The 14,893-nt window shown below is 43.0% G+C and overlaps 1 protein-coding gene across 2 annotated transcripts in view; it reads left to right on the top strand.

Annotated features, from left to right (window-relative positions):
- The window catches only part of Tmem163 (transmembrane protein 163), a 357,236-nt gene that overhangs the window by 122,295 nt on the left and 220,048 nt on the right, over positions 1-14,893 (top strand). The window contains exons 1-2 of one of the 2 annotated variants that reach the window (XM_010606193.3): positions 2,798-3,005; positions 5,652-5,771. In XM_010606193.3, coding sequence (XP_010604495.1) covers positions 2,885-3,005; positions 5,652-5,771 — 241 coding nt within the window. In that variant the 5' untranslated portion in view covers positions 2,798-2,884. Of the gene's footprint in view, positions 1-2,797; positions 3,006-5,651; positions 5,772-14,893 lie in introns of those variants that run through there. The other variant, XM_033757138.1, reaches the window with a different exon arrangement.

Genomic DNA, 14,893 nt, shown 5'->3' with positions numbered 1-14,893 from the left:
CTCCCGGGCCAGCAGCGGCTCCGGACCCACGGAACCGGCTGCTCCGAGCCAGCCCCAACTCCAGCCTTCAGTGCCCTCTGGAAAAGTTTGAGGGAGCCGGGATTTTTTGCCATTGGTGTCCAGCGCTCCCGGGGACTGCGGTCCCCGCGCAGCTCAGAGGGTCCAGGGTTGGAAGCGTTGCCCTTTGGAGTTCCTTTGCTATTCCCGCCAGCTACAGGGAAAACTTCCCTTCGTAGGTTTAGCCTGGAGGTATTTCTCGGTGGCTACCGGGGCTGATAGTGCAACCAGCACAATCGAGAGTGCAATTAAAAGAAAAAGCCAGGGCCGGGGATGCCGCTGGACTCGGTGGCGCGGATCCTTACCGGGGTCTCGGATTTCATTGGCCCCTGCGCGGCCGTCTGGTGCTGGGGGCGGAGGGCTGGGGCATTAGAGTTGAGGCCATGAAGGATGGATGTCCCTGAAACCCGGCGCATGCATCTCCAGGCCCTTCGGAATCCCTCCCTGGACACTGGCATTGTACCCTGCAAGTGTCGGTCTCTGAAGGGGCCGAACTCTACCTCAGACCTACAGCCTTGGACCCTTCCAGTGTTCTGCACGGAAGGGAAGGGAGGACTTCTCTGTTCTCCCGCGTTTCTCTCCTCCCCCTCCCCCCTTATCCATCCCTCTCTCCTTTCCTTTGGCTTGAATTCCTTAAGGAGGGAACCCCGTTCTTGGCCGAGACTACATCCTTTCAGTTTTTGCTGCTTCTAAATTGGACTCCTGGAAAAGAATTAGTGGTTGTGCTAAAACCCCTGGTGGCCCAAGCGGGATCCTAGAGCCAGGCTCTTCACAGGGAGAGGGCTCTTTGCACCTCCGCCCCCTTTTCGTGGAAGCTTTATTTTGTCGGCTGTGGAGGGTTTATATATTTTAGTCTTAGCAGGTTTTTGTCCTATTCTTAGTATCTCCTGTACATTTTTATTTCGGTTTCGTGTTCGGATGCACGATGTCTTTCTCCTTAGAAATTCTAAACTGTAGCGTGTGAAATAGAATGACATGGAAACAGCGAATCCCAGAGAGTCAGAGGAGATGCTCTGCGGGAACTGGAGCTGTTCCAGTTGCAACGAGTTCTGCACCCGTGTTGCAGTTTCTCCCCCTTTTCTCACATAACTAGATATCCTTTGAGAGACCATGGTAGGTGACGTGGACCCCACCCAACGAAACCTGTTCCTTCGTGTAGGGCGCGTTAATCACCCTTGCCCGCCCCATAACCGGCATTAAAGATTTTAAATATTTATATTGAAGAAAGACACAAGCCTGGGTTGGATTTAATTTTGCAGCATTGCGGGTCGTCTGTAAGACCTGGCCTGTCTCTTTCCTCAAAATGATAGGAGGGGGGAAAAAGTGCTAGAGTGAGTTAATATTCAGCATTGTTTTGAAGCTCATGGTCAAGTGTAAAAAGCTCTTTTGAATTATTCTTAAGGTTATTCGCCAGTGGCCAACTGAATTTCATTTTCCATTATACTGTAGCCTGAAAGCACTTGCTGTTCATTAACCATCACTGTGGGAAAGCATTGACTGTCACACACAGCATCTCTGTCAGGGTGAGCACTACTGTCCCCCAAAGAACCCCGAGCCATGTGCCATTGACAGCTAGCTGAAAGTCAGTGTGACATTCTTTTGTGTGACTCATTCCTTTCAGCAAAGAGTTAAAAATAAATGAATCATTTTGTTTAAATAAGTCAGAAGGTTACCCGGAGAGATATGTTATAATATTTTGTGTTTTCTTCCCGTGTACTGATTTTTGTTACCTTTTGAGAATTGTTTCAGTGCTACGACCTCTTTCCCAGTGGTGAGAAGGATGAGGGAAGAGTAACCCTTGGCCGCTGCCTGCTGTGCAGCTCTTTCAGCCCTTCCTGCCAGTCCTGTTGGGCTGACTTTCTTCTAGGCCTAAATACCTACAGTGTGTGGGGGAAGGAGTCCTCTGATACACCTACTTAACATTTTCTTTTGTCCTGTTCTTTTGTCCACTTTTCTCCCCATAATTGTTTCCCCATCATTCTGTCCCAAGCCTTAGGGGCCACTTAGACTTAGAGAGTGACAGACTTCAGCATTTCCCTCTAGTTCCCCATCTAATAAAAATTCTTCTTCCTGAAGAGAATTAAAGCTAGGAGGAAGTAATGGGGATTAATTTATACTAGTCTGGAAATGACTGATAGCCTAAAGCTCCCCACATATACTTTCTTCTGCCTCCCTATCTCCTCCAAATAAGGGACTAATAGTTCATTTATATAAGCTTGTGCTTAGCATTGCCAGGTTCAAATTACAAATACGTGAAATTTGAACAAGGATAGAAATTCAATTGTGGAGGTCAGCTGTGGTACGAAGCATCCAGCCCTAGATACAAACATGAGACCTGTCTTAACTTTGTTGGGCTGTTCTGCCTCTCTAGGCCACGTTGCCTCCACCTCTGAAGCACAGCTACCTGCAAACTAGGAAACCTCACCCCGTATTTGTGGCTTGTGCAAACGGGCGCACCTGTCCCAGGTGTAGAGGCAACTATTTATGATGCATTAATTTAAGATCTAGATCTTTGGTGGTGATCCTGCTCCACTTTCCCTTGAGTAGAAAGCGTTCTGTTTTTGGTATTGACCACATTTTTTAGTGCATAGAAATGAAGTAGCCCTTCCTCTTTTGGATAGTGAGTTCTTTGCAGTTATTATTATTTTTTCAATTTAAAAATTTCATAGGGGAGGCACATTGAGGATCACATCTGGGGACGAGCCTCTGTCCTACTACTGACTGTCTCAGAGTGTAGCTCCCATGGCTGCCAACCAAACCCTTGCCTGGACTGCTGACCCAGAGTGGGTGAGGCACAAGGATGGGCCCAGATGCACGTTAGGGCAAGATGTATCTTGAAACCAGCTGGCTTTGGAAGGAAAAAGAAATGTTATGTGGCAGAAGGGAAGACCTAGGTCATGGTTATCCTTCATGGAAAATTAAATCCGCTTCTAAAACGAACCTTGCAGGTAAGCTTCCCCCACCTTGAATTTATTACAATCAAAGTACCTTGCAAATGAACTGCTTGTTTGAGTCTATAGTTAAATGTTGCAACTGCCTCTGAAAATCAGTTGGTCAGAATGAGAGGAAGATTTTTTTTTTTTATCATTTGGAAAAAGGAAAATAAATCATTGGTGTGTATGGGATCTGTTCATTCTAGGTTATGGCTCCACCTGGACAGGAGGGTTATGATAGTTAAAAATTAGAGTAGGTGAAGGGAGGGAAGGGGTAAGGGGAAAAAATGAGAATCAAGACTTGTCATGTAGAGGTACAGGATTCCAACAATGAATGTAACTGTACCATATCCCTAAAATGTACCAATAAACTCAATTAAAGCTGAAAAAAAAATTAGAGTGGGGTATTTTTCAGTAGCTAAGGAAGAAGCAGACAAAGGGACATGCTGTGTTTTCATTTGAAATCATCTGTACCTAGGGCAGAATGTGACAAGAGATGAGGTTTGTCTTTTTGTCCATTTGAGTGCATGTATAAAGGAAGATTTGGGGAGACCTTTACAGTGAGATGGTGGAAATGGTGTTATACTTACTATTTGCATTTTTATCTATGTCTGCTGTTGGTTCCAACACGAGCCCACAGATTTTGATCAGTTAAAAAATCTCCTGGACTGTGACCTGGGTTTACTAAGCCCATGTGTCTACTGGTGTGTTAGGGATGTGCTCGAAGATGCTTTGGTCTGGGTAATAGATGGAGCTGAGAAGTTTCAGCAGGATCCTTGTTATACTTTTTAAAACAGGATACAGTTTTTGGTCATGTTGGAGCTCAGAAAATAATGCTCCAAAGTAAGGCACGTTGGCATGCACAGGATCCTGCATTGAAGGACATTGAGGGCTTCAAAGGCAATGTGTTTTCTGCCCTTTTAATTTTCTTTCTCTTGCTCCCCCTTCTCTCCCAAGTAGTTTGGGTAAATTGGAATTTTTCTTTCCCTAGGTGGGTCATAGAAAGTAGAACCCCTTTCCTTATAGCCATCCTGGAAATATTACTCTGACCTCCCATCCCTTCTGTGTCACAGCTGGTCACAGAGAAATTTTCTGACCTACCTTGTCTGGTAGCAGATCGTAAGACTTCATTCTGAAAGGGATCCTGACCCCTACCCAAGAGGAAAGAACACCACACAGAGACCAAAATGAATCTCACAGGCGGGACTTGCTGAGTTTCTCTCCTCAGTTTGTTACCATTAGCTCATAACCCTTTGTCCAGTTGTACTTCTACACAATTCTCTATTTTTCATCAAATTTATGCATAAAAATACGACAGCTTTCCATGAGTCTTTGGGTTTTCATTTCTGAAGGCTCCCATGTTACAAAGAACTCTGATGAAATACATTTGTCACACTTTCTCTCCTCTTAACCTGGCTTTTGCTGTAGGTGTGTTGGCTATGTCCCTTCTAGGTAAGGGAAGGTATCACACCCTTTCTGCCTCTGTACCAACTAGAGACAGTGTGGTATCCCGTCAAACTAATGAGATGATGGATAGGTGTGATTTTTTTCAGATGAGTGCTTAAGCTTTGACTGCCAGATCCTTCATTTTTGGGTATGATGAGGCTGCTTAGCCTCAGAAGGGAATATTCAGTGATATTTAGCCAAAGCTGATATAAGAAGCTTCTGCTTACAGACAGCACATGACTGAAAATTTGATTCTCTGTTCAGCTAAGAGATGCCATGTTTGATTTATTTTCAAAGGAGAAGAAAGAAATATAAATCGAGATCATACTGAAGATGTTTTAATCTTTGACCCCAGTGGGGAGAAGCTTGAGCATTGCCTGGAAGTTGTGTTTTTGTATCATTGTCAAGGACTCTCAATGTGCAGAAAATAGACCAAACAAACAAACAAAACAACCAAAAAACAAAAAACAAAAAACCAACCAACCAACCAAACAAACAAAAAAACACCTGTCCTACACATGGCCTACCTAGGAAGCTAGGAAGCTACCTCTGCTTTTAGCAGGTTTACTCCCCTTCAATGTTCCAAGAGTTTTTTGATGAGTGATGGTATAAAGGGAGGAGGGAAGAAAACATGGCATCTAATTTGGTCCTGTGGCTGTTGTAGGCTGTGGTTGAAGAGAAATGGTCCATTCCTTCCTGTTAGTTGCCAGGGGTCAGAGAAGGGGTTTGTAGTCTATGATTCCTTGCTTTGGGAATTTTTAAGACCATGCTGGTGGATCCAGGCCAATCAGTACCCACAGCTGAAGAGCCCAAAGTGCCACTGAGTGCCATGCTGTCTTCCTAAATGAAAGGGCCTTATTGGATGGAGTAGCTTCTACCTGAGCCAAGTGACAGCACACAGGGGCAAGAGACTGACCTGGTGTGACATGTTGGAGTAGTGGCGTCTGTGGGTCTCTAAAGAGGGCAGCTGTTGTCACCCTGCAGAAATATATGCCCCATATGACCAGAACCTGTGATTTTTACAAAGGGATTCCAGAAAGCTTCTTTTTCATGTGAAGTCTCCTAATTGTGAAAACACAGTGTGGGCCAAACAAAACACATCTTGGCTCACGGACTGTCAGTTTGCATGCAATCTTTGGATAAGAAATTATAATTCTGGCAGTGGGTTTCCTAATAAGGAAATGCTTAACTTCCTTTTCTCCTTGTTTTTGTCAGGCTTGCTAGAAAGCAGCACCCGGCTAAAGCCCCATGAAGCACAGAACTACAGAAAGAAGGCATTGTGGGTGTCTTGGTTCTCCATTATTGTCACACTGGCCCTTGCCGTGGCTGCCTTCAGTGAGTATCAGGAGTCTTGCTAATCAATATATGCTAGTGTTTCCTGTCTTATTTCTCTAACCCCTGTGGGATATGCTCTGCTTTTAGTTGACTATTATTGATGAGTACATTTTTTTAGATGGTTGGATAGTCAGGGTGCTTATAAATTAGTAAAATGGCTTCTCTACAGAAAGAAGAGGTATTATGAAAAAGAAATGGAGAGCAGTACTGAGAACTTTGGCTCTCATCAGTATGCAGGTTTGTGGAAATAGATTCTGGCTGCCAGATGAATAGTGAAAATATTCTCTTGGTGGATGCCTTCAGCTTGAGCTGACGTGATAAATGTATATCTTTGAGATTTGTATTTTGAGCCTAATGCAACCAGATGAGTGCAATATTACAGTGAGCCTTTTCCTTTTCCCCTGATTATATCTTGTGTAAGGTTTGGAATAAAATTGTGTGTACATTTTAATGAAAGAAAAATGAAAGTATCCTCTTTCAAGTTTTCAGAGGGCATGGAAATAAAAGCATTTATTACAGTCAAGGAAAACTATTAAAATGGAATAATTTCTGCCTGTAGACAATCCTGTTTGGGTATTAGGAAGCCCTATAGCATGTGTTTTTTCAGCTAACATTTGCAGCCTATGGAAATAAGCCTGTGCTATTTATTCTTATTAATGGTGTAATGATTCATAAGCCTAAGCAGTGACAGCTACAGCTAAACCTCAGTAGAAATCATATCATCATCACCTCCTCCTCTTCCTCCAGCTCCTCTTCCTCCTCCTCCTCCTCCTCCTCCTCCTCCTCCTCCTTCTTCTTACATCATCCCCCTCCTCTTCCTCCACCCCAGCTTCCTCCTCCTCCTCCTCCTCCTCCTCCTCCTCCTCCTTCTTCTTCTTCTTTTTCTTCTGTTGGTCTAAAGGGGAATTCTGTGCATTTGTGGTAAATTTATTACCTAACAAAAAAAATCTGTATTCTAAATAGTAAGCATCACGTAAGGTGTCTCAGAGTAGGAGGAAAAAAAAAAAAAAAGACATCCATTAGAAGATATGACTATGTGTGTGTTGTTTAAAATTCTATTCTGCCAGGTTAGCCCTGCTGCTGGAAATTGGGACTGGGTCCCAAGAGGGAATATTAGAATTTGGCCAAATGCTTCCTACAAAACCAGGCATATATTACTTGAAGCAATTTATATCAAAAATACTGTGCCATATCTTGGCTCTAAAAGGCCAAACATTTCATTTTACCATACATTCATTATACCTTTCACGCAGAGGGTAGCCCATTTCAGGGAATAAACAGAAATCTAGTCAAAGGGAATTCTGATTACTGAAAATATCTACTTCCCCTCTCCTCCCCCTGTTACTTTATGGCCAAAACAAGAATAACAAGCCCATTGATGTCCCTTGAGGGTAATTTGCTTGTGGTGGCTGGTGGGGACTGTGGATCAGACACCGTAATTTACATATGTAAAGAAAGAGGAATGGAGATGATTTACAAACAGAAAAATAGTTACTCAGACATGTCCATGTGCCCAGTAACGCCATTATGACTTTATCGTGTGGGTGTTTTAATAAGGACCTAGGTGTGAAGAAATTATGAGCAAGCCTTTCCTTTAGGAGAATAATATAATGTTTTATGTACTTAAATCTCATCATAGGGAAAAATGTGAGGAAATTTTGACTTCACATGTTATGCCTAATTAGTTGGGCTATCTTTAAAATATTGTTCCATTTCCTTAATAGGAAAGGACTCGCAAAACACGTGGTTAGAATGTTTCTTTTTGTAAGGCTTTATTTTCTTCTAAAAGTGATTTTACCCTCTTATTGCATCAAGTATTTAAATCCTCTAACTTCTTGCCTGTAAAATGTGGATATTGTCATATAACTTCATTATGTATAGTCCATTCAGTTCTTTTTCAAATTGCTTTCAATTTATTCTGGTTTAGTGAAACTAAAAAATGTGGAAGATGAGTTACATTTTCTTCTTTTGGCTTAACTATAGTGTGGCTTCATTTTGAGTGAGTATGTGTGTTTTGCATGTTAAACCCTTGGGCTGTTCTCTGTGTTGTTAGGATTGTTAGTGTTACTCTGTAGTCTCTTAAATATATTTATAATATGAAATATTTAACATCCTTACTTGTCATTTACTTGTTGACAGACTTTTGTGTAATCCTCTTTTATAGTTTTGATGGAAAGAGAATAAATAGGGAATAAGCAATATAAACTGAGCCAGGCGTGGTGGCGCACACCTGTGATCCCAGCACTCGCAGGCTGAAGCTGGAGGATCACTGTGAGTTCGAGACCAGCCTGGGCTACATAGTGAGTTCCAGGGCAGTCTCAAAAAAAAAAAAAAGTTACTATTAAAAAAAAAGCAATATAAGCTGACTCTTGAGGTTGTGTTTAAATTGGCATCTAAAGGAAAACTATACATTTCAGAAATGGCAATAAATTTTTAGAAACTGTTAAGCCCCCTCATCCCCCACAGTCTTACTCTCTAAGGAGGTTGTTGACAGAGGGAGCAGTGGATAATAGAAAACTCTGGTTTGGTAAACTGCTGTCTTATCCAGGGAAATTGTCAGGTTGAACCAGTTAGTGTTTTTAAGAGAACTGCTTACAGAATTACTTTAGGTGATGCGGTGATGCTTTTGTGTTTCAGAGGTTTTTGGAATGTGTGCTCGTGTGTGTGTGTGTGTGTGTGTGTGTGTGTGTGTGTGTGTTGGGGGGGAGTTAATCATGGTGAAAAAAAGTAGACTGTATTTGTGGCCACGTCTTTTTTTTTTCTCTCATTGAGTTTATTGGTACATTCTAGGCATACAGTACAATTACATTCATTATTGGGATCTTGTACCTTTACATGACAGGTCTTGGTCCTCATTTGTTCCCCTTGTCCCTGTCCTCCCTTCACCCCCTCCTCCCCTCCCCATTTACTAACACTTTATTTCCATTTTTTCATTTTCTCATATTTTTTTCTTTTCCATTATTACCTTTCCCCTAGCCTTCCGACTATCCCTACACCTTTAGCTCTTTTCTTCCTATTTCACATTGTCAATTACGTCATTAGGATCTTATGTACAATTATAGTTTTTTTACATCAGAGAAACTATTTGGCATTTACACCTGTGTGGTTTATTTATTTCACTTAGGAATATATCCTCAATATGTATTCATTTTCCTATGAATGAATCTAATTTCTCATTCTTTATGGCCGAGTAGTATTCCATTTTATAGAAAAACCACATCTTCTTTATCCAGTTTCTAACTCATGGGTAAATGGGCTGTTTCCAGGTTTTATTTATTTATTTATTTATTTAAGTATCGGGGATTGAACTCGGGTCTTTGCGCTTGCAAGGCAGGCCACCGAACCGCTGAGCTAAATCCCCGGCCCCTTCCAAGTTTTAGCTATTACAAACTGTGTTGCTATAAACATAGGAATGCATATGTCTCTGTGATATGATTCTTTTAATTCTTCTGGAAAGATACCCAGCAGAGGGATGGCTGGGTCAAATGCAGCCTCTAGTCCCAGCTCTTTGAGGTATCCCCATACTGATTTCCATAGTGGATGCACCAGTCTGCACTCCCACCAACAGTGGAGAAGGGTTCCTTTCTCCCCATAACCCCGCCAACATTTGTTATTGGTTGATTTCTTGATAGCAGCCATTCTTTGTGGGGTGAGGTGGAATCTCAGTGTTGTTTTCATCTGCATCTCTCGACCAGTGATGTGGAACATTTTTTCATATATTTACCTGATGGTTTTACTTCTTTGACTGAGAAATGTCTGTTCATTTCAGATGCCCATTTTTGAATTGGGTCTTTATATTTGAGGGGCTGATTGTTTTGAGTTCTTTATATATTCTAGGTAATAGTCCTTTGTCTGAGGAGCAGCTGGTATAATTTTTTTCCCGCATTGTAGATTGTCTCTTAGTTCTGTTGATGGTTTCTTTTGCAGTGCCAAAGCTTTTTAATAAGATGAGATCCCAGTTGTTGATTCTTTCTGCTAGTTCCCATGTTATGGAGGATTTGTTCATAAAGTCTTTTCCTATGCCATTGTCTTCCAGAGTTCTGCCTAAGTTATCTTCCAGCAAGTTTAGTGTTTCTGTTTTAATATTTAGATCTTTAATCCACTTGGATTTTAATTTAGTGTATGGTGAAAGATAAAGGTCTAGTTTTAATCTTTGGCAGGTTGAGATCCAGTTCTTCCAACACCATTTATTAAAGAGGCTATCTTTCCTCCAGTGGGGATGGTCAGCTCCTTTGTCAATATTTCACATTATCTATTATACCTTTTAGTTCTTATTTATACTTTCAATTTCTCACACTAGAGAAACTATTCAGTATTTACACATATGCAACCTATTTATTTCACTTGAGTATTATCTCAATGTGCATCCATTTGGCTATAAATGTGTCTAGTTTTTCATTCTTTGTGGCTGAGTAGTACTCCATTTTATATATTGAAAACTTTTTTTCTTTGTCCAGTCTGCAATTGATGGGTAATTGGGCTGCTTCCAAATTTTAGCTATTACAAACTGTGCTGCTATGAACCTGGGTGCACATATATCACTGTGGTATGATTCTTTTAATTCTTTGGGGAAGATACCCAGCAGGGGGAGAGTAGGGTCAAATGGGACCTGCAATCCTGGTTCTTTGAGGTATCTCCATGCTGATTTTCATAGTGGTTGCACCAGTCTACACTCCCACCAGCAGTGGTGCTGGTCTTTTCCATAGCATGAGCATGTTCACAAGTTACTGTTTTGTGTGAAGTGGAATTGAAGTGGAGAATCTTCAGGAATGACCCTCTGGTGATCATCTGCCAGTCCAGCTGACCTGGAGGATGAAAGCAGTTGGGTGGGAGAATGTGGGCAAGAGATTGAGAGCCACATCCTGGTGGTGTTTGGTGGGATAACTCTCTCCCTGTAGATAGGTTGTGTGTGGAATCCAGGAGGGAGGATTAGGCAGCAACACAGTTGGGGATGCTCACCGTGACAACTCTTTCTGCCTCTGAGTTTTCCCTTCAAGGCCTTATGGTCTTGTCCTCAGAGATTCTGTGCTGAGCACTCCCAGTTCTGTTAGCTATTGGTAGCACATAGATTACAGAGTTGTATTTTAATCTGGCCCTTTGCTTTGCATGAGACTACTCGTGATCATTCTCCTATATTCCTGGTTAAACTCATCTCCTCCCACAAAGGCTCTTTGTGGCCCCTCATGTGCAGTATTTTGCTCTCTATCTGTGTTCTCATGACTTTGCAGTTTCTCGGTCTCAGATGCCTTTAGCCCCTTACTCTCACCCTTATTTTGTTAGGCAAAGTTTACTTATCCCTCAAAATCAAGATGAAAGACTTCTTTCTCCAGGAACCCTTCTCTGGTCCTCCTGGCTGATTGAAATATCCTTTTCCCTTATAGCTCCATGGAGCTATACTAATATATACTCCTCAGTGCCTTCCATGTTTTCTGCCCTCTGCAGTGTCCTATTCCTAGTTCCCAATGCAGTTGCCCACGCATATTGGTTGGACTGCAGTCAGTTTTGACATCTCCCTGCAGAGGCCACCATGGACACAGCAGGTTGAGGATGTATATTTGTGGGTAATGATCTCGGACTAAGGAAGAACAGCTTTCTTAGGTGAATGGAAGCCAGGAGGAAAGCTGCAACTTGGGCACCTACAACTTTGTGAATATCTGGGTTGCAAGGGCTTATAATCTCTTGTTACTCCCCTGTTCCCCACTTCCCTGATTTATTTTCTCCCTGTGCATCGTCTTCGGCATTGTCTTAGAGGCTTCCAGTGACAGGAACTCCTTGCCTTCCACTGTTAGGAAAACTCATCTTCCCCAAATCTCTGCTCTCACAAAAGAGCTGCTGTTTCCAGCCAGGAGTGGAGGAGGGGTCTTAGCAGCTGTCTGCCTGGTCTGCCTCCCTTCTTGGTACGTTCTGCATACAGTGTTTAATTTACACTGTGGTCAGGGTGCATTAGCACGAGGGTGTCCTTGCTGCATAGCCATGGCAGGGACACAGGGGAACTGAGCCCAGCTGGACTTCTCGTCATCAGACCAGGCAGTCCATGCCCTTCCTTGCTTGGGAGATGTGTGAGGGTTTTTTCTCTTGCGGATCAGTGACTTACCAGTTGTATTTGTTAGCCAGTTGGATGAGAAGGGGTTTTCTGGTCTGCTTACGTCCTGGAGTATACTTTGGTCCTCTTGGAATTGCTTCTTTAATGTGAGTTTCTAATACAGTTCCTCACAGATGGGAAGTGACTTTGAGATGTCTTATGCTTTGTTCTGAAATGTAGGTGCCCTGAGATTTGGAAGAAGTAGCTGAAGCCAGAGGGAGGGAGAAAACTTTTTTTCCAGTAAAGGAAGCTGACCCTCATTTCCACGTCCCTTATGCCTGACAGCCATTCCTCCTTCCATCCGGTGAGTGTGTCCATCCAGACCCACTGGTGAAGGACACCCGCTGTGCTAGGTACCATGTAGGATATCAAGCAGCAGAACAGTCTGTCCCCACAGAGAGGTCAGGTGGACTGGGCACTGGAGTAGGACAAGATAGCCAAGCCTTCTACCTTGATGTACAAGGATGCTGGGGAAAGGGCACTGATGACTGGTCAGAGTAAGAATGCCAGCCGCCTGCCCCACCTCCCAAAGAGTGAGATGTGGATCGGAACTCTCAGTGTAATGTTAAAACTACCCTGGGGGCAGTGGGGAAGAGTTGCTAGTCTCAGGTAGCAGGATTTAGACTATGAAGTCTGTATGGCTGCATTTGTGTGCTCATGCAATAACACAGACTTGGTGGCTGAAGCAACAGAATTTATATTCGCATACTTACAGAAGCTGGAGATTTGAGATCAAAGTGGCACTAGGATTGGTTTCTTCTGAGGCTGCTCTCCTTGGCCCATAGATGATTATCTTCTCCCGGTGTATTCACATGGTCTTCCTTCTGTATGGATCTGCACCCTAATACTTTTTCCTATAAGGAAGTCATCCTGGGTTAGGACCCATCCTAATGACTATTTTAATTCCCATCTTTAGAGATCCTAACATAAGAGTATTGGGGAGACACAAATTGGCCCATTACAACATCCATGGTCAGCACCAGACAGGTGGAGAAAATGTAAATCTCAGGGTTAAGTAAATGCCTTAAAATAGTGCTATCTTCAGTGAAAGGGTGGGCTGGAATCTCACACCCACCAACCCAGAAAGACAGCCAGGAAATTCATCTCTTTAGCATAGCTCATGGTCGGGGGGCTGAGAGTAAGGGACTCTTCCACTAGAATTTCACAGCTATGAGGCTGAGTTCATCTAAATTGTGTTTTGAATTTTCCTGGGTTGATTCCCTGGGAAATACAGCCCGAGACTGAGATTTACTACAGAGATTTTTGTGGGGAGGAGTGAAAGCTGGGGGAGGTACCCAAGAATAACACCTGGAAGGGGTTTGGGGAAGAAGGAAGGGGGCAGAAGGAGAGGTTGAACTGCAATGCTGTTGCCTTGGAAGCTCTTCTGGGCACTCAGAAGCTGGGCTGGCCCTTCATAGTTTTCCAGTTGAAGCCAGGGGCAGACCAGACGCTGGTGCGGGTTGCCCCAGGGGACAGGTATAACCTTGGCGGGCAGCTTCCTGCAGTGGAGGGCAGTTCTAGGAGAGGGATACAGCGTCAAAGCCCTCATTCCTAGCAGCTGGGAGAATTATTACCGAGGCCTTGAAGAAGAATCCAGGTGTCCTCTCTAGGTTTATACACTCCGTTACCCTTGGAAACCCTGACCATTGTCTCAGTTATTGCTAGAATGCTAACATGGGTGCAGTCCTGGGCTATAAAATACTGCCGGAGCACCTGAAAGAAGCGAGGTCAGAACCTCTACTAAGGTCTGTTAGGTGCTGCACAGATGCAGCCCTGCGGAAGATGACTTCACACTCCGAAACTAGGAAGCTCCAAGGCAAGAGCCCACCATGATTGAGAGTTACTCAGAAAGCATAATTAGGACTGAATTCTAGATACGGAGATTGTCTGACAAAATCAGTAAAATAAATATTTACTATGAACAATGCAAAGGAACCAAAACACATGAAAGAAAAGGCAATGAAAAGAGCAATTAAAAATTAAACAGAGACATTTGTTGTTGTTGTTGGGTGAAGCAATAAGAACTATAGCAAAACCCATCCTCTCCCGAACTTCTCTTTTTCCCCTTTCCAGCAATCCTTTTGTAGTTGATGCTTTGTTTACTTATATGTTTATAAATAATAGGCCACTGTTTTGCTAATTCTTGATATTTTTGAAGTTCGGGCACTATCTCTTGACTTCCCCCACATGTCTCCTCCTGGCACCTCACACACCTGCTGACTTCCTGAAGTTGTTCCACCCATGCACAAAGCTGAAGTTATCATTATTATAACTATGCATCCTGCGCACTGAGCTGTGTGGTACAGAATGACTGCTTCTTGCATAATTTTTTATTTTCTCTGAATTTAATATGCTTATTTTTCTGCGAATTTATTTCTTGCTAAGCATTTTGTAAAAGTTCCAACTTCAACTTCTCTGAAATGTGTTCGGACGCATAGGTAATTCTGTGAGCTTCTTCTCCAGGAAATCTCCCTCAGAGCCCTTTGACCTCGTCTAACCCTCTCATAACCGTTTCTACCTGCTGCACAGCTGCATCCCAGCGTATCTCTTCACTGCCTTTTTGAAATTCCCTTTAGTTTTCTTCCTCCTTGGCCCTCTTTTTTGGTGCACTAAGTATTCCTTTTCTCTGGTTTATTCCCTTTTAGAGGGAGCGTATCTTCTCTCACCTTCCTAAGAATGGGCTCATGGGAGGTACAGCTTTTAAGCCATGAAATACTTGAACTGTCTATAATATATCTTGATCCTTCATTGATGGCTGGATAGAAAATTCAGTAGGAAATAATATTCCTTAAGAGTTCTGAAAGTTTTGGTACCTTTTACTGTAATTTCTAGTGTTACCATTTAAATCCTGAGCTGTTCTGAATCCAGTACTTGGTAAGGAACTTGTGCTCTCTCTCATTCATGCGCGTCCCCCTCTGTTCCAGTCTCTCCCCTTCCTTCCTTCTTTTCTTTTCATCTCCTCCCTCCATCTTTCCCCTCCTTTCCCCTCCCATCCTCCTTTCCGCTTTCTCTCCTCCCCTCCCCTCCCCTCCCCTCCCCT

The sequence above is a fragment of the Fukomys damarensis genome, unplaced genomic scaffold (assembly GCF_012274545.1).
Source record: "Fukomys damarensis isolate Sample0158 unplaced genomic scaffold, DMR_v1.0_HiC HiC_scaffold_29, whole genome shotgun sequence".
Taxonomy (NCBI): Eukaryota; Metazoa; Chordata; class Mammalia; order Rodentia; family Bathyergidae; genus Fukomys; species Fukomys damarensis.
This window is presented reverse-complemented; position numbering and strand designations above follow the sequence as displayed.